This window comes from Rhinolophus sinicus, linkage group LG04 (genome assembly GCF_036562045.2).
Source record: "Rhinolophus sinicus isolate RSC01 linkage group LG04, ASM3656204v1, whole genome shotgun sequence".
Taxonomy (NCBI): Eukaryota; Metazoa; Chordata; class Mammalia; order Chiroptera; family Rhinolophidae; genus Rhinolophus; species Rhinolophus sinicus.
Window position 1 is genome coordinate 106,551,539 of NC_133754.1, and position 26,449 is coordinate 106,577,987.

The window sequence follows — 26,449 nt, forward strand, 5'->3', positions numbered from 1 at the left end:
TGTGGTGCAGCTAATTCTAGTTGTACACAATCATATTTTCAGGATAGAGGAATGTTAAGTAATTGAACTTGGTATAAATGAGCCAAGAGGGAGTCGACAGTAAAATCTCCATATTTTCAGACAACTTTAAGCCGTTACACACATTGAAATACCAGGAGGTTGGAAATGCACTGAAAACATTATTCAGAGCACACAGAAAAGTAGTAAAAAACCGTCATGCATCAGATAAGGCCTTCATGGGGAAAAGGTCCACAAACTGCCTATTGACAAATGAGCCAAGAAAAGGCACAGTGTCTGCTCCCCAAATAGGACTTCAGAGACCTCCTCCACATCAGGAAAGGCTTGCAGATCGCCAGTCTCAGTCCAGGAAGGTCAGGGAAAACAAAGTAGATTTTGTGTTCTTTGTATCAAATCCTAGAGCATCTGTACACAATATTTCATACATTATGGTGACTGCTCTGAAACAGATATGATGCTCAGATATGACACAACTGGAATAGACCCAAGGAGAGACCGCGAATTCATCGAGACAGCCCCGGGCTTCCAGGTGGAAACGAACCAGCCTGTACCCTGGCTGGCAGTGGCATTTGTGTGTTTACTTACTGATTGTCTTTCCTGCTAGATCGTATGCTTTAGGGACTCAGGGCTACTATCTTTTGCGTTTTAATTTTTTGTTGAAATATATACATACAGAAAAGGGCACACATAAATATACAGTCGGATAATTTTTCACAAAATGAATTTGTAGAACCACCAGACAGACAATGAAGCAGAACACGAGTGGGCCCCAAAAGCCCCTGTGCCCTCTTCAGTCGTTTCCCCATGGGGCCAGGGCCAGGCCCACCCACCTGCCCTAGAACTTCACAGGACAGGCTGGGGTAGGCGCCTGTGGCTCCACACTGGGCCTGGCAGTTCCATCTTTGTGAGCTGGAGCTGCTGCTCACTGCTGTCGTGTGGAGGGGCCACAGCATTTACCCAACACTCTCTTCCTGGGCCTCCCAGGTTGTGACGATTGATTGGAAATAGTACTGGGGATACATGTCTTGTGACACGTGTACATATTTATGTTGGGTGGAATCGCTGATTCTTAGGCTAGACATATATTCAGCTTTAGGAGGTGTTGCCAAAGAGTTTTGCAGAGCAGCTGTACCCGTTTACACTCTCTCCAGCAGGGTGTGAGAGTCCCACTTGCTCACCCTGGTTGTGTTGTATTCCATTGTGTCTTTTATTTGCATTTCTCTGATGATTGGTGTTACTTTGTTCACAGTGGGTATTCAGCATTTAACAAAGTGCCTGGAGTTTTCATTAGAGTTCTTTCAACTCAAGTGACAGAGGATGGGGCAGAAACCTAACTCACAGTGTGAACCTAGCTCAGAAACCTAGCTCAGCAAAGAAGGAACGTGATGATAAAATGGACAGTGAATATCTGGAATATTACTTTCATTATCTGCTTGCATTTTATTATTTTGCTTGCATAATTACATATTAATAACTGTATGAAGAGAAAGTTGTGAATTTACCTCTAAAGAGTTTCTAGCACTGATTATTATGTTTATATCTGTGTGCGTATTCAGCTTCTTAATTATCATTTCTGATTATTTTAAAAGAAACCAGCTTGGTTACCTTTGTAATTATTAGTCTAGGAGGGAACAGAACTACTTTTCAAAGCATATAATTGCCACCCAATTCGCTTCGGACGCTACTCTTTTAAACAAACCCACTGCTAGGACTTACGTTCCCACCTGCAGTCATGGTTACTGTCTGGGTACATTTGGGTGCATTTAATTCAGGATGCATTTGCCTTCAGATTGATGGCAGGGCGTGTGTTTCTTAGGGGCCCATGTGACTGAATTTGCTTGCCTACCGGTAATTGACCCCTTTTCATTCTCAGATGGGAAGGTACAGAAGACTTGTATTTGTAGGCTTCCTGCCTTTCCTGGATTCCCACAGCCCTCTCCTCCCCCTTCTGTCAGCTCCATGTCCTAGACAACGTGTTTACGGCCATGTGTCATGCTGTGATCGTCCCACCAGCAACTCCATGATTTCCTAAAAGTGCTGCTTGCTGTGGAGGGGGTTTTTCCAAACTGGCTGAGGAGGAGTTCTGAGTGCTTTGTGCGTTTGGGGAGCCAGAAGGGTTTCTGCCTGTCTGGGCTGGGCTGTCCCTCTCCCGGTGGAGTGAGTGAGGGCAAAAGGTTTATCCCCTCAGCCCAGTGCTGTCATCCTTGCTCCTCAGAGCTGCTTTCAGTAATCGCTCCAGCAAAGGTAGAGGGACTCCAGTGAGAAAACCCTCGTGGACAGTCTGGGCAGGGGAAGAGGAATTATGCCAGGATGGGAGAATTAGATGAGGAGAGTGATGATTGCGTCCTGATTTTCTGTGGGAGAGTGGTGTGCTATTCGACATCGAAAAAGGCAGTATTGGTCTCACTGTTGAATAGATTCAGTTGGATTGAAGTCAAAAGATAGAGCGTCCTGTGCGACAGGCCAACTAGGGACACGCTGTGTCTCTTGGAACAGAAATCACTATTATTACCAAAGATTACAGACAAACAAATACAATTTAAACATGCAATTATAAAATAAGTAACTGAGGCAGAAGGATTTTTTCTAGCTTAATACAATTAAAAGGAAATTTGGAAAAAGTGTTGCAAACAGTAAGGAAGCAGAAATGAATGCGGCAGTGGCAATCAGGGCTTTCTCCTTAGAGTTCTGAGCACCACTGGTAACCGACACAGAAGCACAGGAATGACACTTGAACTGGGCACTGAAGGGAGTCCTGGAAACAGGAAGGCATTTGAGGAGTGGAAAACAGGACCAACGAAGAAAAAGCAAGTACATTTTGATCTTGGGGCGAAGGAGGACACTGGGCAACGTGGAAAACAAGAGGGGGTGAGACGCTTATTGAACAGAAAAACCCCACCGTGTGTCCTGGTTTATTCCAAGGGCCACACAGGACAGACGTGTCTAGGCTGCATCTGCCCCCTCTCCACAGGCCCCCAGGTCAAACGGTCACTAGGCCATCCAGGTGTGACTTGGGTGGTGAGGCATATATATATATATATATATATATATATATATATATATATATATATAAATCTGCTATACTTCTGCCTCGCAGTGCCACTCCTCAAAGGAAACACCATTAAAAACCATGGTGTGGTGCCCCCCCCCCACCTCTCGGGCCCTGCTCCCTTCACTCCTTGGGTTCCCTCAGGACCGACCAGGCCACCTCGGGTACACGTGTCCTCTGGGTGACCTGGTCTCCAGATTTCTTCTGCAGCACAGCCAGACAGTCACACTTTGTCCTCGAGCTCCCTGTCCCGCAGCACAGAAGCAGCCATGGGCTGTGCCCAAGGGGTGGGCGCGCCTGCTTCCAGCCAGACTTCATTGTGGACACTGAGGTTTGAATTTCATGTCGTTTCAAAGGGCACACTGTTCTTTTGATTTTTTCTGTTGACCATGCGCAAATGTAAAAACCATTTTAGCTGGCCAGCTGTGCAGACACGGGGCTGTGGAATCTGTGGTAGCCTCGCTGCAGCACGTCTCCCACTGGTGCACAGCGACCATGCAGTGGAACTGTCTGTTAGTCAGACCCCCAGGCCTTCGCTTTAAAAAGGCCATTGGAATATACGAGGTCTGACAATTAAGTTTGCGAACTCATCCTAGAAAAAGTGCTACACACCTCATTGCTGAATATCACTATGGTCACCTTCAAAGTGCTCCCCTTGGGAAGCTATGCACTGATGCCAGCATCTAGTCCACCCTTCAAAGCAATTTTGGAACTCTCTTTCTGGAATGGCCATCAGAGCTGTTGTCGTATTACCCTTGATGTCCTGTATGTCATCAAAATGTCTTCTTTTCAATATTTCCTTTATATTCGGGTAAAGAAAGAAGTCATTGGGGGCCAGATCAGGTGAGTAGGGAGGGTGTTTCGATACAGTTATTTGTTTACTGGCTAAAAACTCCCTCACAGACAGTGCTGTATAAGCTGGTGCATTGTCGTGATGCAAGAGCCATGAATTGTTGGTGAAAAGTTCCGGTGGTCTACTTTTTTAATGAAGCCTTTTCAGCACTTCCAAATTGTAAACTTGGTTAACTGTTTGTCCAGTTGGTACAAATTCATAATGAATAATCTCTCTGATATCAAAAAAGGTTAGCAGCATCGTTGCAGTGAGTTCGTGAACTTAATTGTTAGTCCTTGTATGTCCAATAAAGTTGGTCCCTGAGATCCTCTGGTTCTTCCCAAACCTCACAAAACAAGAAAAGGAGGTTAAAGGGGGATGGGGCAAGGTGGCTGGTCTGTTCTGGAGCCACCTAGGGAGCAGACGGCACCACGAGCGGGTCGCACACTGGGCTGGACATGCCCCTAGGGGCTCCAGGGATGCTGGTACCAGAAAGCGACCACGAGTCAGGCCCAGAGGTGTGTGTGACCCGCAGTCAGTACTGCAGTGACATTCTGGCTTTCTCAGGTTTATGAGCCACCGTGGGCTTGGAATAGAGGTGTTCTGGTTGTTTTAGCAACATTTAGGACACATTTTCACCTCTCTTTGAACCATTAATACCCTAGAAGAGATACAGAGCATTTCCCAGTTATTTCCTGGGCGCTTCCGGTGGTGCAGGGCCCCCAGGGACCTGTATCTAACAGAAGTCAGGGACACTGCGTTAGCCCACACATGGGTCTGGTCTCTGCCCCCCACCCTGGCAAGCTACTGTGCCCCTTATTTTTACCAACTAGAGCCTCTCGTGTATAGACACGTGTGGAGCTGGGTCTGTGTCTCATCCCTAGGAACGCGTCCAGGAAAGTTGGGGCAGTGTGGTTTACAAGAGGCAGTTTGACAACATAGCACTTCATCTTACCTCATGGGATGTTTACTTAAACCACATAAATAGTCTAGAAAAACTGGACCATTAGACTTGGAAATGCAGTCTTTCCATCCTCTGTGTCATCAAAATATTTAAAAGTAGGGCTCTTTTTATCCAGTCTTGTAGCTTGGGGGTTTTGTTACAATTTCACCTGGATGGTGTGTCCTGAGTGCACTTTGTTAAAATGAGAAGCTTCCGTCTTTCCGGTTGTTGTGTTAATCAGGAAATTTCCTAATGGGACGTGGAATGCCAAAGCCCGCCGGTTCTGTTAGCCAGACAGTTGTGATACGAAGGGTTTGCCCTCCAGCACTGCCCTAGGGTAGTCATCCGTTCCCTGCGATAGTTTGTCATGGTCTGAGACCCCTCCTCACAGCTCCAGCCCTTTCTCTGACCAAGGGGACAGAGCCCCTGGCTGGCACTTGCCTGGAACACTCTCTCAGGAAGTGCTAGGTGGATGTCTGCGGTGTTGTACATGGTTGTACGCGTGGGAGATAATGTTAACAGGTAATATGCTTTCCTGCCCCCTCCTTCTCCTCCCTGTCTGAGGTGCCAGTGTGCCCAGGGCGGGGGACTTCTGGGAGATCGTGGATTGGCTGACCCAGTACACGCACTGAGGATGGGGAGGGCAGGAGGAAAGCTGGAGGACCCTGGAGGGGTGACTCAGGTGTCAGGGTGATCTCACGCTGGGTTTCCTAATACGTGCACACAGGAGGATGTGGAGGGGGCTGGGGTGTGTGAGCTAGAGCGTGTGTCACACCACCTGTCATTCTGAGCACTTTCCCAGGAGGGGTCCTAAAGCCTACAGCCCCGGGAGACATGATCCCAGGTCTTGGTTTCTAAATGCCCTTGGTTCTTTGGAGAAACACTGATTCCTGCTGAGTAAATTAGTAATGTATGAGTCAGTGCCAATCTAAAATAAATAGGGGAGAAGGAGAACTCAGTCTTCAGGTGGAAAGTGACCAGTTGATGTGGAAGGAGTGAGGGAGACAGACAGTCACCCTTTGGCAGACTTCATGTGGTGAGCGGATGTCCAACGAGGAGCAAGGCAGTGGTCTGGTCTCAGGATATGCCCAGAAAACAGCAGTTACAGAGGGAAAAGGGTGACTTTGGGCACGGGCGTAGCAGCACTTCCATTACACTCCCAACATGACATCGGGAGGTGTCAGAAGCATACAGGCCTGTCCACAGCCTGAGAGGCCTGCACTCTGCAACCTGCCGAGACCTGGGACGGGGCAGACGAGGGCATGGGGCTGTGGAGGGCAGGAGGGAGCTGGGGACTCCAGAGGGGCATTTTCTGCTTGGGCTGCTCAGGTTTGGGTAAAGCAGAAGGATGGCCCTATTTGAAGGAATGCCCACTGAGTGAGTGTCATGGTTATAGGTGAGCCTGCAGGGAGGTGACAAGTCCCACCCAGGCAGAGTGGCCACAGACCTGGAGCCCCTGGCACTATACGTAAGAGCATGATTATCATGGTGATCAGACAGACATAATATGGTGGAAAGAAACTGCACCCACATCTGGCACAGAGGAGCCACTTAACGTGTCAGTTTCTTTTTCAAAATGAGAGCAGATCACTGTTCTTCCTATTGTGGATGTCATAAATGTTTGTAGGCTTGACGCTGGGAAGGACTGGAACACTTGTCACAGAATTTGGGGTGCTCTGGTTGACAGCCCGCCCTCTGAGATGCACACGTATCCTTCCTGGAACCCAGGAAATCATCAGTCTGTGTCATGTGGACCCCCACCTGGGCCGCCGCCTCGAGCTGCTGTGGGCACTTTTCCCCTCTTCCTGCACCTACTCCTTGGAGGCCAGGTGCTGAGTCAATGACAATATGATTTAGTCCTGAGTTTGATATCCTTTATTCAAGGGAGATAGTGCATGGATTGTGGGAATCCAGTGCCTCACAAGCAGGGATCACTCTAACCAAGAGGGAGTGTTCTAGAACATTAAGGAGGCCCACGCAGACACAGGACAGGGCTGGCCAGCAGGTACTGTTTTCTTGGGTGAGTTGGAGAACTGTGATTGGCATCAGGTGTTGCCCATCATTGAGTGCGGGCTGATTTAGATTTAAATTTAAACGGGACTTGGGGATGGCCTCCCTTTCGTGTGCTCAGTCTACAACTGAACATCTCTGTTGCCCCGCCGCTGCCCAGCCAGCCTGTCCCTGTGATGATCTGAGAGTGGCCTCCTCCTCCCTCCTCTCCTGGTCATTCCAGTCAGCAAGCACCCAGTGCCAGCTGTCAGCTCCTGGTTCCCTGCTTCTCCTGGCAACAGGATCTCCTGAGGAACTGCCTGTACCTGAGTCCCACTCCTCACCTTGGGTTCTTTTCACCCACCCGAAGCCTCACAAGGCCCCGTACCTCACTAACACCCTTGTCCCAGCACCCCAGACGGAGCCACAAGTTCATTGCACTCTTTCCTCCCTGGGCCTTCCTGGCCTCCTGCCCCACACTGGGCACTTCCTCCAGAATGCTGGTGGCAGCGATCTGCAGATTGCTTTGTGGCTACTGCCAGGTGGCCCAGGGCAGGGCACAGGCTGCCGTTGAACTTGGCCTGCAGTGGCCAGCTTCAGACCAAGCCAAACATCACCTGACCACCTACAAGAACGATACACCCAAAGGGTAGACTTTGGGTGTGCACCAGAGCCCTGCTAAAGTGAACCCTGCTCCATAGGGTCAGACCCTGCACAACAGCTCCTCCACTATAATCACAGCCAGTCCTCTCAACCAATCAGCCTGAGGGTCAATCCCTCCCATTGATGTGCAAACAGCAACAAAGGCTCAATTATAAGAGGAGGGCACACATAACCCACACCAAGGACACACCTGGAGTGCACAGCTCTGGTGACCAGGAAGGCTGCATCACTGGACCCCACAGGACACCTACTACCGAAGACCACTCTACTAAGACCAGGAGACATAGCAGCCCTACCTAATACATAGAAACAAACACAGGGAGACAGCCAAAATGGGGAGACAAAGAAACAGGTCTCAAATAACAAAGCTCCCAAAAAAGAACTAAACAGAATGGAGAAAAGCAATCTACTAGATGCAGAGTGCAAACACTGGTTATAAGGATGCTCGGTGATCTCAGGGAGAACTTCAACAAAGAGATAGGAAACATAAAAATGGAGATAGGAAACATAAACAAGTACCAGTCAGAAATAAAGAATACAAAAACAGAAATGAAGAATACACTAGAAGGAATCACCAGACTAGATGAAGCAAAAGATCGAATCACTGATTTAGAAGGCAAGGTAGCAGAAAACACCCAACCAGAACGTCAAAAAGAAAAAAGAATCCACAAAAATGAGGACAATTTAAGGGGCCTCCAGGACAACACTAAGCATAACAATACTCACATTATGGGGGTATCAGAAGGAGAAGAGAGAAAGCAAGGAATTGAAAACCTATTTGAAGAAATAATGACTGAACACTTCCCTAACCTGGTGAAGGAAATAGATATATAAGCCCAGGAAGTGCAGAGTCCCAAACAAGATGAACCCAAAGAGGCCAACACCAAAATACATCATAATTAAAACGGCAAAGGTTAAAGACAAAGAGAGGATCTTAAAAGCAGCATGAGAAAAGCAGTTACCTACAAAAGCGCTCCCATAAGACTGGCAGCTGATATCTCAACATACATAGTTATATATGGCCAGAAGGGATTGCATGAAATATTCCAAGTGAAAAGCAAGGACCTACAACCAATATTACTCTACTCAGCAAATCTATGGTTTAGAATCGAAGGACAGATAAAGAGCTTCCCAGACAAGAAAAAGCTAAAGGAGTTCATCACCACCAAACTAGTATTACAAAGAATCTTAGAGGGACTTCTTTAAGGCAAAAACAAAAACACCCTCAAAAATATGAATAATAAAATGGCAGTAACAATTACTTTAAATGTTAAATGGATTAATGCTGCAACCAAAAGATGGCTGAGCTGAATGGGTAAAAAACTAAAACCCTTACATTCAAGTATGCTGCCTACAAGAGACTCACTTCAGATCTACAGACACATACAGACTGAAAGTAAAGGGATAGAAAAAGATGTTTCATGAAAATGGAAACAAACTAAAAAGCTGGGGTAGTAATACTTATACCAGACAAAATAGACTTTAAAACAAAATCTATAACGCGACAACGAAGGGCCCAGTAATCACACTTCTGGATATTTATCTGAAGAAACCCAAAACGCTGCTTCTAGGGGACGTGTGCATCCATATGTTCTTTGCAGCATTGTTTACAATGACCAGGATATGGAGGCAGCCTGTGTGCCTTTCGATGGATGAATGGATAAAGAGGAGATGGTACATAAATACAATGGAATATTGCTCGGCCATGGAAGGGAGGGGTTCTTGCCATCTGCGGTGGTATGGATGGACCTGGAGAGTATTGTGCTGAGTGGAGTATGTCAGACAAAGACAGATGCAATGAGATTTCGTTTATATGTGGAATCTGAAGAACAAAATGAACAAACAAAACAGAAACAATCTCATAGATACAGAGAATATTTTGATGGTTGCCAGATGGGAGGGGGTGGGAATGGGTGAAAAGGGGGAAGGGATTAAGAAGTACAAATTGGTAGTTCCAAAATAGTCATGAGGATGTAACATAAAACATATGGAATATAGTCAATAGTATGGTAATAAGTATGTATAGTGCCAGGTGAGTACTAGACTAGTCAGAGGGATCACTGCTTAAATTATATAAATTTCTGACCACTATGCTGTACATCTAAAATTAATATAAAATAATATTGAAGGTCAACTGTAACAGAAAAGTTTTAAAAAGGGGTGGGGGGAGTGAAGGAGAATAAGAGGTCCAAATTTCCAGGTATAAAACAAGTTAAGTCACGGGGATGTAATGTACAGCATGGAGAATAGAGTCAATAATATTGTGATAGCGTGGTACGGTGTCAGATGGTTTCTGGAGTTATCATGGTGATCACTTCCTTAGGTATATAAATGTTGGATAACTCTTGTGTATACCTGACACTAATATAATATTGTATGTTAGCTACATTTTAATAAAAACCTTAGAAAAACTATCATGATAGAAACGACTTTAGCTTTACTGTACTACTCTTATATAAATATTGTAAAAAACAAAAAAAAAGCACAAGACAACTTGAAATTTCTAAAGCATCAAAGTATTTACATCTGAATGTAAAATACTGCTGACCCTCTGCAGCATGTTTTGCTGAGGGCTCACAAAACTCTCCTTGTTCAAAAAAAGAAAAGCAGTAGTTTCTAATTATGAGAAAATGAATTTTTCAATTACCCAGTTTATTTTTCTCTTATGGATCCTGCTGTTCGTTTTGTATCTGAAAGATCTTTGGCTAACCCAGGATTACAAAGATTTTTCTCCTATGTTTTCCTTCAGAACTTTTGTAATTTTAACTCTTACATTTATATTTATGATCCATCTTAAGTAAATTGTCCCCAGCACCATTTGTTGAGAAGTCTGGGATGAGTTTTTGTCCCACAGTTGATCTCACTTATCTCACATATCTCTTGACCAGGCTGTCTTCAAGATACAAAATGTTATTACAATGTGACTGGAGCCAAGATAAATGGGGAAGGAACAGTGTTTTCAACAGCTGATGCTTGAACAATTGGATATTTACAGGCAAAAGAATGAAGTTGGACCTCTACCTCATACCATATACAAAAATTAACTCAAAATGGATCAAAGACCCAATTTTAAAACCTAAAAATACAAAACTCTTAGAAGAAAATAGGTGTAAATGTCTGTGACTTTTGGATTGCATTTTTTACCTGTGATTCCAAAAGCACAAGTGATAAAAGAACAAAAATAGATAAATTGGTCTTCATCAAAATTAAAAACTTTATACAAGTGACACCATTAAGGAAGTAAAAAGACACTCTACAGAATGGAAGAGCATTTTAGGAAACCCTGTATCTGACAAGTGGTTTGTATCTAGAATATATAAAGAACTATTACAACTCAATAATAAACAGGAAAATAACCTTGTTAAAAAACAGGCAAAGGATCTGAACAGACATCTCTCCAAACGTGTACAAATGGTCAACACTCGTCTGCACGTAACAGTGAGCAACATCACTGGCCATCAGGAAAATGCAAATCAAAACTACAATGAGATACTGCCAAACACCTACTAGGATGGCTAGAATTTAAAAAAAAAAAAAAAAAAAAAAAAGGAAAATAAGAGGTGTTGGCCAGGATGTGGAGAAATCAGAACCCTCTAACACTGCGGAAGGAATTAGGGCAGTTTGGCAGTTCCTCAAGTGGTTATGTAGAGTTAGATGACCAGCAGTTCCACTCCTCGGTATATAACCAAGAGAAATGGAAACCTGTCCACATGAAAAACTGTATACAAATATTCATCGCAGTGTTATTCCCGACAGCCACAAAGTAGAGACAACCTGAGTGCCGCCTGGCCGATGAACAGACAAATACATCAGCATGCCCACGCAGTGGGATGGGAAGTCTTCAGCAGGGGCATGAAGCGCTGACACGCGGGTGAGCCCTGAAAACACACTTGGAGAGGCCAGTCACCAAGGCCACATTGTATGACTGATTCCATTTGTATGAAATGCCTGGAACAGGGAGGTCTGTCGAGACAGAAGTAGATTAGTGGTTGTTTATGGCTGGGTGGGGATGAGGGCGTGCTGAGGGGGTTCAGGGGCAGTAGCTGAAGGGTACAGAGTTTCTTTACAGGGTGATGAAAACGCCTGGCTTTAGAAAGGGGTTGATATTGATAATTATAGAACCTTACGAATACACTGAAACCCACTGAATTATACACTTTAAAGGAGTGAATTTTGTTATGTAAATTATATCCCAATTTTCAAAAAACAAAATCACTGAATCTTTGGGAAAACACTAAAGTCAAATAGAATTATTAGGTTGGTACAAAAGTAATTGTGGTTTAAAAGGTTAAAAATAATTGCAAAAACCGCAATTACTTTTCTGTGGACACTCCAGGGTACATTTATACTCAGGATTCAAGGTTTCCCATCTGGGCTGGTACAATTGATAATGCATACGAGGCTGGTTTGCCCTAAAGCTCTGTTTAAAAATGTATTCTGTTGGGACCAGCATACAGCAGCCATTCCAACAGCAGTGAGTCTCAGGCATACTACTGGGGCTGCATATTAAATTGCCAACATTCTCCAGCCACCATTTTCCTGTTATAAACACCAGGGAGTCCTGCGTGCAAACCCCAGCCATATGGCAGGCAGCTGAATAAACAGCCATGAAGTTGCCGCTCACGACAAGCTACCTGGGGAAGCCGGGCCGCCTGTGCAGAGCCCGTGTCACAGAGCTGCACCATGGCTTCCCAGACATGGCGAACGCACAGGCCTCCCTCCTGTTCACTTCCTTTAGGTCCTAGACCTGGGCCTTGGTTTATTGGGGGCAGAATGTGAAATATCAGAGGTGCTTTTCAGATCAGGCTGATAATTTTACAAATAACCTTTTTTGGGGTAGCTTTTTCATGGAAATTATTCTAAACCATATTGGCCAGATCTCCTTCTTAGCAGTGACAGCCATCTTAACCCTTTCTTGGTGATTCTGCTGTCTAATACAGTAACGTAAAACTTTCAGTGGCTGTTGAAATATGCTAATCTTATGCTCAAGCCCATTTCACATTTAGAGTTGTATCATTTTTCACAACTTTCTGTCTTCTCTCTCCAAGCCACCCGTTCCCTTCCATTGATGAGACCCAGTGTGTATTTCTAAGCAGTTACAGTGGCGAGTCTCTGCTCTTCACGTTGTCTCCCCAGGGTGCTCATCAGCTTTCTTCCCGTCTGTGTTGTGCTCTGAACATATGTGAGGTCAGCAGGGAAATGAATGAAACTGAACAAACGGGGCAATATTGTTAATTTGTGTAAAAGGAAACTTTCCATACATCCCTTCAAAGCTCTCTAGAAACAGACTGAATGCCTTGACCTCTTCCTAATGTCAGCATTTCTACTTTTGGTGTTTGTTTTTTAAAAGAAAACCTGAACGGAGTAGTTTATTTTTTCGTGGAAGCTTCCAATCTGTAAGTCCTCCTGTGGCTCACAAGGCCTGGAGAGTCTGTGAGGGCCACTTGAAGGCTGGGCTGCAGCCTTGTGCCCCCTCAGGCCTCGCGCTGGACCAGGCCCAGACCACACGCCGCTGCATTCCTGAGTCTTCTCTCGCTATTCCTTACACAGTTGTTACTAATATAGAGAAGCTTGAGGTTTAAAACTCAGCCAGCACTTTCCATTTGAAACCCTAAGGTATACATTTTCAAATAAAAACTGTTGCTGTGAAATGAGACGTCGTCTGTAAGCTTAAGCTTAAGCCAGCATCCTCCTCCCCCCCCGCCCAGCATTTGGCCGGAACAGCTTGGGGTTTGGACGCGTTCTTGCCCCGTCAGCCAGCATCTTTCACACACAGGTCTGAGAGCGCTGGACTCTCATGCTGGGAACAGGCTCACTGATATGTGGGTTAACCCTTTGAAAGCTATGACCCATTTTGTAGCCACGAGTCCTCATTTGACAGAGCTGAGTTCACTCCACCAAATGGAAGCCTGTGGCCTCAGGGAGGCCTGTCCTCTGAAGCCCACAGGCTCTGCCCTGGGTCCCATCTTGGGAGGTTCTATGACTGGCTTCTAGAGGGAGCGTTTCTCAGATGAAGCAGAACCTCACTGTCCTGCTATGGGGCCTGGAGGGGCCAGTGGTTACATGGGTTTGGGTTTGGGTTTGGAACACGCGAGCCTGAGTCTGAGTTAAGCATCGGCCTACGTGCTGTTTCTGCATCAGGGCTGTGACAACAACGAAAGAAACGTGTCTCAAAAACTGATCCTAGGAACTCGAAATCTCACTCTGCAGCTTACTTTAATGGTGTCTGTCCTGTCACCCAGCCCTGCGATCTGTTCTCACAAAAACAGACTGACGTTTTTCCAACAACCGATAAGATGGGGTCGCTCGTTCCTCTACCCACTGTGAACGTTCTGTTCAGATTCCCGCAAGGCTTTGTTGTTGTTCCAATGACCTGAAGGCCAAGTCTAAACTCAGGTGTCAGGTCTGACACCCTAAAGATTCCTTGATTATCCTACATGGGGAAAACCAGCCCTACCTAGAAATTTGTGAAATTCCACTTCATTTCTCTGTTTCAGACAGAATGCTTTTGACTCTAAAATGGTGCAGGAGCTCGTCATGAAGCTGCCTTTCCCCAAACTCATTACCCAGATCAACGGGGGAGACAGACAGTTTGACAGGAGAGTGGGCACCGTCTGCCCTCTGTTACTGGCATGCATGCCAGGGCCATTCGGTGGCCAGGGTGAGATGGATGTGCTGGGGGTGTCCACTGTGGGGGGCCAGCCCGCAGGACTCAGTCTGAAAGACTTCAGGCTAATTGCTAAAGCTCTAGAGAAAAGCAGCTGCTTTACAGCGAGAAACTGGCAGACAGTATTACCTGTCATCTGGGCCTCACCTTTGTGAGTCAGTTGGACTCTGGCCACAGGGACACTCCACAGCACGACTGGCCTCAAGGACAGACAAGGAGCGGCCTCAGGTTGGAGGGGACCAAGGAGGCAGGATGGGCATGGGCTTCAGGACTTGGGTGGATAAGCTGGTGAAATCAGAAGGAAGTTATTCTGTAACATGCCAATACTGGGGAGTTGACAGTGCGGCAGCCTGGAGGCCATGTGGCCATGGAAAGCTCTAGAATGGCAGCACCAGTGAGCACATGAGTGTGGATGGCCATGGCCAGGGTGCCACAATGCCGTGTGCTGGACAAGTGACTGGCACGTCGAAACTGAGACTTCCAGGAATGTGAGCGACACGTTAGGAAGGTTCGCTGCTTCTCAGTCACTTCCTCTGTGACCGTTTTTTTCCCCACAGGAGAAGTACCCAGAGGCCGTGCACCTCCCGGAGGGGGCCTCTGCCAGCTACATGCGTGTCCAGAGCACCAGCCAGCCCGGGTGAGTGCAGATGCCCTGTTGGACCCGGGACTGTCCCTGCCAGCCAAGTCCCTCCCCAGCAATCAGAGCGTTGTTTCCTGTTAAAAATGGGGATTATGAATAGAGGACAAATGTAAACTACCTAAGTGACATCTTAAGAAATGTCTATGGAGTAATAACAGATATGCAGCCAATGGCAGGAAAGCAGGAGGGGGGCCTCGCTGAGGGAGGGAGCAGGGGAATGTCGGGACAGTAAATGTCTGCACAGCCATTGCTGGTCTCACTGCAGGGGTCCTTTGGGGACCAGAGAGGGGAGTCCAGGAAGAGGTGGAGCGTTCAGATCAACTTATTTCAGAGAAGTTTAGCGGCAACGAGCGCTCGTCTGGGCCTTTCAGCCGCCTGCATGTGGAGAGAGTACCTGATGTGGTGGGCGTGGTGATGGCACACGAGCGCCAGAAGATGGTGCCATAGTTACGTAGGCTTCTGGGGCTTGGCTTTTCATAATAAATCAGTTTGCACACGTCCCCTCTGGTGTGTGGAGCTGTAGCACATTCATTTTCAGTGCTTAGACTCTGCTTGGTGAATGTGTATGTTTCTGCGTTTTTCAGGGCATGAGCACTTGGGTTACTTGTCTTGTCCTACTGTTTCTACCCTTCCTGTTCGTGTCTGCAGCACACGGGGCACAGCTTCCCTTGGGCACACACCTAGAAATGCAGTTCCTGAATCACAGGGTACATTCAGCTGTCACTGCCGAGTTCTTTTCAAAGTAGTTTATCAATTTGTATCATTTTAAGTTCCTGTTGCTCTACGTCTGTACTTCACGTGTGCCGTCATACTGATGCTCGTGGGTACAAGACAGTATCTCCTGTCGTCTTCGTTTCTATTTTCCTGTTTGTTTGTGATATCTAACGCACCATTCGTCCTCTTCCATGGGTGACGCCTTCAAGAGCAGGCCGTGTCCTCCCACCGCAGTTTACTCTCTCCACCAGGTGTCTAAGGCACTTAGTCATGGATCGTACCTTTCAGGTTTGAACTAGTGATCGTTTGGAGGATACAGACAGATGAAGAAGGGACGGTTCTGCCGAAGCTGGATCTTCTCACCAAAGTGCCGCATCAAGGTAGGCAGGGCCCATAGGTGTTCTGGTGATAACGTGCCCGACAGACACGCCTACTTGTGTTATCTGGTCTTACACAGCAAGAATCAGAAGTTGAAATCTCATTATTGTGCATTTTATATCAGTTTTTAAAGTGTTTTTATCACTGATCACTCAAAAAGCACATGTGGGGGCCTTACGGCCCCAAGACCCTCCTGCCCGGATGCACGGGGGTGGCCTGTCTGCCTTTGGCCCACAGGTGAGTGAGTGCTTCACTCCCAATCCCCAAACAGTCCCTTCAGGGCGGCCAGTCAGTGAGGACAGAGGGGTCTCAGGGATGTCTCTTAGCTAATTTGTTTTCTTTACAGCCCTGGAGCTGGACAAGAAGGGAGTCGTAGAAACTGCTGCTGTCGGCTTCCGAGCCCTGCTGAGCGTGCTGGGCATTGAGGCCGCTCTGGAGAGCCTGCTAAGCGTGCTCTGCACGGAGCACGGCGGCCAGTCCCCACAGTGAGCAGCGGGCTGGCCTTGCACTGACTGGCAACGCTTGCTGTTTTCCGCTTAGAAGACACACCTTTAGAAGATGTTGTCTGTGCAGTTGCCACAGTATAACTAACCTGTCAGGACATGAAAAATAAATACAGCTATTTAAATGCAAAATGCCAAACAAGTGATGTGGAGTGTATTTTTTTTTAAAGTTAATATTTGAGACAGTCCAGGAGTGGGCGTGTGTCCTTGGACTCGAGAGCTGTGCCCCCAGCCCCACCCAAATCCCAGTCTGAGGGCGGAGGCAGCCGCCCGCCACCTGGGGCTCTTGGAGCCTCATTTCATGGACACGCCTCAGAGCCCTGGGAGACGTGCCCCAACCTCACCACCAGCAGAAACCACTGGAAAGCAGCACTTGGAAGTGTTCACAGCGCCTCTCAGCATGTCCTCTGCTGTTCACCCTTCGTGGTGGTACAAAAAGTGAAACAGGAGCTTAGAAAAGGCAGTGAGAGTGAAGACTACTGCCCATTGCACGGGGCCTCGGACCCCGGCCCCTGCACAGGGCTTAGTCCTCAGCGCTGACCGACTTCAGTCACCCACTGAAATGTTACAGCTGCTGACAACATGGCATCAGTGGAACGAATACCACCAGCTGGGGAGAGGCTGTGGTGGGGTGTGCACAGCAAAGGGTGGTACCCAGACTGCCTGGCAGGGGTGCCCAGCTAGCTCCTCTCCCCCCAAGTTTCAGATTGTCCAGCCAGGACAGCCCGGGGGCCACCCAGCCCACCTCCTTGAGGGGCCAGGGTGCCAGAGCCCCGTGCATGGCAGTGGCGGGCCTGACCGGGCCCTATCCCCCCCCACCCCCGCCCCAGACTAGCCACAAGAAACACCCTCCAGCCAATTCAACACTTCCCTCCCCACGCTCCAGCCTATGACCTGCCCGTGGGAAAGCAGCTCCACGCATGTCCCTGCATGTGGAGTCTCCAAAGCCCCCAGGCCCCAACACACAGAGATGAAGCGTGTGTCATTTCAGTAGCTATTTGACCCTCCGAGTATAGATGTAAGAAGTAAATGTTAGGACACAACTGAAGAATAAATTCTAGACGAGCTGGCTTGATTCAAACAAGTATAATTCTCAAGTTATCGCAAAATTCCCCACAAAAATGTACAATCAGCAAAATAGTTTCATTTTTCATGTAACATTTTCATATAATTCCATGGTTTCACTAATGTTATAATATGTTACAATAAGCCTTCATTAGTCCTTCAAAATGATGATATAAATAACCAATCTGTACAACCTACCATAGAATAAAAAAACCGAAGCCAAGATCCCCAGCAGTTTTCATAGCAGCCAGGTACACCTTTGGTGACCCTGCGGTGCCAGCCAGGAGTCGTGCGTTGTGCAGAAACAAGGCCTTGGGCAGCCAGCAGGGAGGTGGCCCAGCACCACTCGAGGCTGCAAACACCATACGTCTCAGTGAGACCAGGGGAGGAACAGGCACAGGGAGGCGGGAAAAATCTGGCTCTCACAGAACTGGCTGAGGTTCCCCAAACACCCCAAAATGCCAGGAACACAGAGCTGGAAGGAACACAGCAGCTGTGACATCTGCCCTGAGCACAGCAGCTCAGTGTCGCAGATGCTTCCAGCTTCCACAGCAGCAATTTCAGGTGGGAAAGAACGCCTGGTCTCCCCTAAAGTTAGAGATAAAGTCATTCAGCAAAAAACAGAACAAAAGAATGGAAGTCAACGCTCAAACGAGTGGTGTCACCCCTGACCTGAGTCTGGCCATCCCTGCTGAGCCTTTGCAGAGTGGGGGGCCCGGGCACCTCTCAAGGGACCCGAGTCACACTACTCAGAAGCGACATCTTCACCAACACCCATCGCTCTGCAGCAGGGAACCACCAAACCTGTGCTGACGTGTGGCTTCATTAAAAAAGTGACCAAGTAACTCAGCCGGGAAAGTTCCAGTAGTATCCATGTTTTCTTAAAAGTCCAAACTAACATGTATGTGACGATTCAAGTTTTCTATGCTGGGAGCCTGGTGGTAGGAGATCCAACGCTCGGGTCTTACGATAAGGCTGTTGCTTTAGAGAGTGGACAGGAGCCCTGGGCAAGAGGGAGGGCCACCCAGCACGGCCTCCCGGGATAGCCCCCCACAGGGCTCACGTGACATTCCTTGTCCCGGGAGATGTTCCTAGTGCTCTTCCATTCCGTGTCTCCCAGAAATAGTCCCACCCGAACAGTGGTTAAAAAGCAAAAACATTCACAGCAAAATTCACCCAACACAAAAGAAAACAGCTCTATCTTTCACCCTTCACATTCCATGTTCAAGTTTCAAAGACACCACAGGGAAACACTAGACCTTATGGAGAACCAGTGTGCAGTCTTCGCTTTCCTTGAACTTGGTGGGCACCCTGGCGGCGTCGGCGGTGCGCACAGCCTTGGAGTAGTAGTTGACTATCTTGCTGTCCAGTTTGTACTGATGAGGGATGCTCTCGTAGGGCTTGAGGTCGAGGTCCAGCACAGACACGGAGAAGGCAAACCTGGACCTGGACGACGGGACGATGGGCCTTTGATCGGAGCTGGAAGTAAAAAAGCAATTTCAGACCCCCAGGTGCTGTCATCGCCACTCAGAGTGCGTCCACACACCCCCATCTAGTTGTGCTCAGAGCTTCTGCAGTGACACCCGCCACCCAACCCGATGGAGGGGCTTAAAGTGTGGAAAGGTGGGAAAAGAATTGTGTACAACACGCAAATCGCTGTTCTCCATAGCCCCGCAGTATACGTGAATGCTGAAAAGGTGACTTTATCGTGGGCCAGGCATTACACAACCTAAGGAAAAGCACAGAGTAGGTCTGGCGATTCACAGCCAAAAGGACAAAGTGACAAGACAGACTCCTGTCCACGCCTCCCCATGTCTGTGAGACCTGGGCTCCTCTCTGCTTTTTCACGTGGGGACAGAGCTGGTTTCGTGCTTTCTTCTCAAATCATATCTGTGGAGTTTTGTATTTTGTTCCATAGGGCTTAGTTTTGTGGTTTCTCTAAACATCAGAATAGTCATATGCTTGTAACAAAATATGAACAACTGCTTGTACTTAGAAGCACGTGCAGACTAATTCTGAGTTTTGTGCTGAGCGCTGCGGCCCACGGCGCTGTGTGTGCTCAGTGAACTGTCTGCATGCAGACGGCTGGTTGCAGGCGTGCGGCGAGTGCAGTGTGGCTGCAGGGACGAGTCCGGAGTCCTGCTTTCCTCATGCTCACTACTATTTAACTAGTAGTAAGAAATTATAATAACAAATCAATCAAACAACACACCAACTTCAAAAGCTCCTGCCTGGGAGAGAAAGCCGCCGCACACAGTCCTGCTCTGATGACGCTCATTGAGGCCTAGACTCTGGCTTAATTCTAGCTCCAAAACACAGCTGACAGGAAGAACGGATTCCGGCCTTGTTGCTGGGCTCTTAAGTTCCTCCTGAACAGCAGAGAGCACATTTGCAAATCAAAGTCTTGCTTCGTAGTCTCCTCTCTAAGCCTAAAACCTGAGCTCCCTGCAGCTGGGCTTGGGACAAGCCACGTCTCCAGCCCTCAACAGGGCTATACATTTTAAAGGACACCTCAATTTCTCACTTGAGAACCAGCACCCAACAAAATTATGTGAACCCACACAGAGGCTGGTCACAGCCCCCTGTGAGCCCAGGGTGAGGCCCCTGATGCCTAAATGCTTTGCCACCCTGGCGCCGAGACAGGTGGCCCTGTGGCTCTGAACGTTTTAGACACGTGTCCCCACTCCTCTCCCAATGTGTCAGTGTCTCCTGAGGGCCTCAGGGCCCCAGGTCCTCAGCCAGCCCCTCACGTTTCCACAGCTAAACTGCATCCTCGCCTCAGGCAGGGCGGTATCTGTGTGCTTTTCTCTCATCCAACACTAGCTTAATCCAGTGAACAGATTCCTCATAGCTAAGCACTGGGGGCATTTTCTTCAGGGATAACAGGAGTTTCCAACAAAACAGAACAACCTTTTTTATATTTCATAAATGTCCCCGCGTAGCTCCCATCAGAAAATGGACAATTCTGTGCCTGCCAGGAAGCAGGACTCCTGGGAATGTGTAGTTCAAAAACATCAGAAAAACAGGTGGCTGGAAGCCAGTGACAAGGTCATCTTGACCCAGGATCATTTGCCAGAAGGATGCAGAACATTCCACAAATACTGTGTGTGAGGTTCTGCACCCTGCAGATCAGCGCTGAGACGGCCGTCTCATCACTAAGGTTCCCAGGTTCAGTCTGAATTCCTAAAAACAGCGGGGAGGAGACTGGATGACAGCGCTGTCTAGGGAGAGAGGCTGCAAGCTGGAAGCAGAACGGGCATGTGCTGTTGCAAAGGCTTTGAAATGGCTGGAGGCCAGCACCTCAGGCCCGGCAGAGGGGAGGAGAAGGCCCACAGGAGCCTCTCTCAGGCCCTGCCGCCTGGACAGGAGCTCAGGGCTGCCTGAGAGAGAGAGGGGTGCATACTACAGGGTCCAAAGTGCTTCTGAGTCCTCAGAGTATTTTCTTAGAAAATAAAAGTAATCTTCAAGTTAGCAGAACAATGTTTTAAAACTGTTCTCCATAAATGGCTTTTTGACTCAATTAACAAGTGTCTAGCGAGCAAGACTTAGTAAGTGGCAGCCTCGGGGTCAGTAGCCTGGGGTCAGCCTCGGTTAATGAAAGGGACCCTGCCTGGGGCTCTGAGTGTGAGTGTGGGGGAACCCTTTCAGACCACAGATGGCATGCGACACAGCGGGGGGGGGGGGGGGGGCGCCTCACCTCGCATCCTGCAGACAGGGGGACAGCGCGATCATGATGGAGCAGTCCTTCGCAGTCATGGCGACCCGGTACTGCTGCACCTGTGGGGGGGACAGGTGAGGTGAGGGGGCCTGCCAACCTGCCCCCGACCTCGCTGCAAGCAGCCTATGGGCCGCGACCCCAAGCCCAGGGAAGAGGCCTTGTCTTCCGTGAGGCAACCGCGTCACCTTAGGAAAGGGGCGTAGATGCTTCGGCTGCTGCTGTGCCGTGCTGAGCAAGCATCGCTCCCACCTCAGCGTGGCGGCACCTCAGCGTGGTCCCCCAAGGCCTGCTCGGAGCAAGAAAACCTACCTCAGGTCACACGACGCGCCTGAGTGTCAAGCAGCCTCCTAGAATGACGCCACAGACAGAGGGGTCACCGAACTGTGTGTTCAGTCACTTCATGCCTCACAGTGACCCCACAGGCAGACACTGCTAGTGTCCTGGCTTACGGATGAGGAAACAGACACAGGCCAACATTCCGCTCTGCACTGCCACATACACCAGGACAGGACTCACACCCAGGCATCTGGGCTCTGAAGCTTGTGGTGTCCAAGCACAGGAAGGTGGGTCCACAATGACCCAGGATGACCCCTACCAGGTCTGTCGCCTCACACTGCATAGTCTGCAAGGCCTGACGTGTAAGGCCATGTATGTGCTCACATGTGTGTCACAGACAGCGAGGAGCTCAGCACTTCTCCCCTTCTTTTTTGAACTTTCATGTATCATTTGAATTTTTTTAGATTGAATAGCTCTCACTTTTACAAAAATAAACTAGTTCCCAAAAAGTAACTGGGCCTTACACATTATCACTGGCCCCAACATTTGTGTGATGTCTCCCTTTCAGTCGTCCCCCTACATGTCATTCAACTAGGAGGACCCACGCTGAGAAAACATCCAAGCTTTACCTCCCACACACAGGACTGTCCAGGAAGGGCTAGGGGGGCCCCAGGTGTGTGTTCTCCAGGCCTAAGGACTGCTCTGCTCAGGGCCTGCAAAACCTTTTGACAGAAAAAATGGCTCCTCTCCTTCCACTACTCATGTAGCTAAGAAATCAGATATTTCACAAAATATGCAAAACTCAGTCCTAAAGAATTAAAGAGATAAATATAAAAAAATGAAGTCTAAAATATTTATTTTGTCCTAATATGCAAGACATAAAACCTAGAAGCCACGAAAGACTGAACGATTTGAATACCTAAAAACTAAAATGTTTTTATATGACATAGTCGTAATTCAAATGTAAAAAACCTGTGAAAGAGTGGGAGAAAATATTTGAAACCTATAAGAATATATAAAGTGCTAGAGAAGAATGGAAAAAGAAAAGTATCCAAAAGATATGGACCAAATAAATTGACCAAAGGCAAAAAATAGCCAATAAAGATAAGAAAAGATGCCCAACCTTATTAGTAATAACGGAAATGCAAATTCTAACAGTGAAATATTTTTCACTCATCAGATGGACAAAACTATAAACATACAGAGGGTGCCAAAAAAATGTATACACATTTTAAGAAAGGAAAAACTGTATTAAAATTGTAATAGTCAATATATACCGATACCAAAAGATGAACACAAGTTATGTTTGACTTCTGTAATTACAAGAGGTGCTCAAAATGGTTACCGTCAGCGTCCAGACACTTCTGATTACAGCGAACTACTAATTGAGCAACGTTGACCAAAGTGTCCACTTGTATACGTTTTTTGGCACCCCAAGTTTATACTTGTATCAGACATAGAATGAAAGGGTTAGAATTGGAGTAATGCTGGACTATGTAATTGGGCTGAGGTCAACTAGGAAAAGCTGGACAAAATATTGAAAACAAGCTTAAAGGCAGAGCTAAGAAGACCAGGGGGAAGACAGAGATATTTGGATATTTTTGCCCAGGAAAGGGAGTGACAATTTTGAAAAGTCGGCCAAGAGACACTTTTAACCAACCTCCAGGACCATGGGGACAGTGACCATGATGAACCTCCTCTTTGGCTGAGTACCCAAAATACTGCGCCTTAAGATTAAGTCAGCCAGAGTCCACAGGCCTTACAGGACCTGCCACTTTATTTCAAAGACATCAGTCACCAAACTGAGTTAAGACGACCTCAGCTTGCTAGTGCTTCCTAGGCCCTTGGCAGAAGCAGACCTAAAATTCTCTCTGGAAGAAGCTATCATCCTAGGCATCAAATTATTTCTGAAATAACTGTACACATATAATTTCTGACACACAAGCAAAAATAAGCACAAAATAAGATGATATGAATGAAAACCAGCAAAACAACGACAAACACAATAGTAGAGATACATATGGACTCTAGCTATTGGAGGGGCCAGACACACATGCTGCTCTGTTCAAAAAATAAAAGACAAAATGGAGGACTTCAAAGAAAGACTGTAGATTATAAAAATGAACCGTTTGGGGGTGGCTAGTGGCTTAGCTGGTTAGAGCACAGTACTCATAACACCAACGTCGCCGGTTCAATTCCCACATGGGCCAGTGAGCACAACTAGATTGGAAATGACTTGACTTGGAGCAGATGGGTGCTGGGAAAAAACACTCTTCCCCAATATTCACTAATAAAAATAAAAATAAATAAATAAAAATAAATAAAATTTATTAAAAAAAGAACTGTTTGGAAATTCTAGAACTAAAAATGATAAAAATCAATATTAAGAATTCAACAGGTAGTTTTAACAGCAGATTAGGAAAAAACTGAAGAGATTTGCTAAACTGAAATATATATATTTATTTTGGTTAAAGCTTGCATTGTATATCTTTTTTATTTTTCGTTTATTTTTAATCTTCTGTGTCTTTGTATTTAAGGTATGGTTTGGTTAAATAAACGAAAAATAAAAAAGATATACAATGCAAGCTTTAACCAAAATAAATATATATATTTCAGTTTAGCAAATCTCTTCAGTTTTTTCCTAATCTGCTGATATATATATATATATATATATATATATATATATATATATATATATATATATATATGAAATGAAGCATAGAAAAGAAAACAGCTGGAAACCTTCAAGGAAGTGGCATGAGACAGAAGATAAAGAAAATGTGTTTAATATACACGTAATTAGAAGAAGAGAGGGACTGGGCGGAAACAAAATTTGAAAAAGTTAAAGCCAAAGATTTTCCAAAACTGAGGAAAGAAATCAAGTCACAGATTCAAGAACAAGCTTATACATGTCACCAAATAAAAACTAAGAGTGAAACACCAGCAGCCCTGCACTAAGGGAACATAAAATGGTGTTCTTCATTCTGCAGACAAAACCAAAATGATTTCAGATATAAGGGCAGAGAGGCAGGGCAGAGGGAAGGGCAATGCAAGAGGTAACTAAGTGGGCAATGGACACCGACTGTACAAAGCAGTAACAATGTCTTCCTGAGTTTTAAAATAATACACAGCAACAACAGCAGCATAAGTAGGAGTAATAGTAAACTGTACTCTCAGAACTTCGCATTGTCCCAGAAGAGAGTACAGGCACTAAATAATGTTAAGTCAACAGCTTGCCGCAATGGCTAGGATAAACCACTAAAACAAAAATAAAAGACTCTGTAATGTTCAAGCTAACAGAATGGGGAAATGGAATGATTAAAGTAAAACGAAAACCCAAGAAACAATAAGAGAGAAAAAGAACTCTAAAACAGGTCGGAAAAATTAAAAGGTTTAAGCCCAAGTATACTCGTAAGTCCAGATAATAACAAAGACACAATGTCAGAATGGACTGAATACCAAACCATACCTTAAATACAAAGACACAGAAGATTAAAAATAAACGAAAAATAAAAAAGATATACAATGCAAGCTTTAACCAAAAGAATCTAGAGAAATTACACTAATATCAGACAAAGGAAACTTTAAGGTAAAAAGTACTACCAGAGATGAAAACACTGAAAATGATAAATGACACTTGAAAATGAAAAATTAAATTCACCAGGAAAATGTAACAATTCTAAACATAAGACACCTGACAATACAGCCTCAAAATAAATAGGAAGAAACAGAAAAATACATAATTAAAGTTTCAAAACATCCTTCTTATGTAATAAGCAAACAGTGAAATCAGTAAGAGTACAGAAGATCTGAGTAACACAATTAATTTGACCTAATGGGCAAATATAAAACATTGCACACAACAATTTCAGAAGATGCCTTCTTTTCAAGTACATACACCTAGAAGCACTTTTCAAAACAAATTAGTCAATAAAGCAAGTCACAAAAAATTTTCATGGACAAGAGAGAGTATGTTCTCTGATTACAATGCAATTTTAACTCAATAAAGATAATGAGAATCCCCACATTTGGTAATTAATTCTCTTTTAAATACTTGCATGGGTCAAAGGAGAAATCTTAATAGTAATCACAGCATATTTTAATTGAATGACATTGAAAACACTATAGAATGTAGCTAAAGCCATGTATACAGGAAAATATATAGCTTTAAGTAGACATTTTAGAAAAAAAGGCCAAAACTTAATTATGTAAACATTCATATCAGGAAGAAGTTACAGAAAGAACAAGTTATCCAAAGAAACAAGAAAAAGGATATAATTAAAAGTAGAAATCAACGAAATAGAAAATCATACAGTAAGAAAGGATCACAATTTAATTTTTATAAAACTAACCTGATAAAGTCTTGGTGGGATGGATTAAGAGGAGAAAACAAATGCCATATATCATTTGTCAGGAATAAAAGGGTGTTCTTCAGATCTTATAAAACAGTTAAAGAATATTACAAAAATATGCCAAAAGTTTGAAAATTTTAGATAAAACAGAAAAATTTCTACAAAAATGTGACTTCCAAAACTGACAAAGGAAGAAAGAGAAAATCTGAAATTGAGATCACAATTTAAAATTTTCCTACTGTGGCCCAGATGGTTTCACCTGTGATTCTACAAGATATTTAAGGAAGAAATAATATGTCTTCACCTCTTTCAGAGAAAAGAAAACAAGGAAACACTCCTCAAATATTTTATGACAGTCATACCCTTGATACCAAGACCTAACAGAGACATTATGAAATACACATATATGCAAAAAATCCTAAGCAAAATATTAACAAACCAAATATTATAATATATAAAAAATGATACCAATTGTACAGTTAACCACATTAACAGAAAATAAAAGACGTGTTCATCTCAATATCACATATTTAATGCAGTTAAGCAATTATCTGAGAATAAATCTAATAAGATAAAAGACCTCTCTAAAGACAATCATAAATTATTTTTATTAGATCTTAAATAACACCTAAAAAAGTAGCA

The 26,449-nt window shown here is 45.6% G+C and overlaps 2 protein-coding genes across 8 annotated transcripts in view; one reads left to right on the top strand and one right to left on the bottom strand.

The window, feature by feature from the left end:
- Window positions 1-16,538, top strand: part of CENPP (centromere protein P) — a 261,592-nt gene extending 245,054 nt beyond the window's left edge. For 4 of the 5 annotated variants that reach the window (XM_019713830.2, XM_019713829.2, XM_074330163.1 and 1 more), the window contains exons 6-8: window positions 14,719-14,798; window positions 15,804-15,895; window positions 16,240-16,538. In XM_019713830.2, coding sequence (XP_019569389.1) covers window positions 14,719-14,798; window positions 15,804-15,895; window positions 16,240-16,382 — 315 coding nt within the window. In that variant the 3' untranslated portion in view covers window positions 16,383-16,538. The remainder of the gene's footprint in view (window positions 1-14,718; window positions 14,799-15,803; window positions 15,896-16,239) is intronic. The other variant, XR_012495646.1, reaches the window with a different exon arrangement.
- Window positions 16,539-17,467: 929 nt separating this feature from the next.
- The window catches only part of IPPK (inositol-pentakisphosphate 2-kinase), a 49,857-nt gene continuing 40,875 nt past the window's right edge, over window positions 17,468-26,449 (bottom strand). For all 3 annotated transcript variants that reach the window (XM_074330166.1, XM_019713833.2, XM_074330167.1), the window contains 2 exons: window positions 21,159-21,238; window positions 17,468-18,940 (listed from right to left, as the gene is read on the bottom strand). In XM_074330166.1, coding sequence (XP_074186267.1) covers window positions 18,715-18,940; window positions 21,159-21,238 — 306 coding nt within the window. In that variant the 3' untranslated portion in view covers window positions 17,468-18,714. The remainder of the gene's footprint in view (window positions 18,941-21,158; window positions 21,239-26,449) is intronic.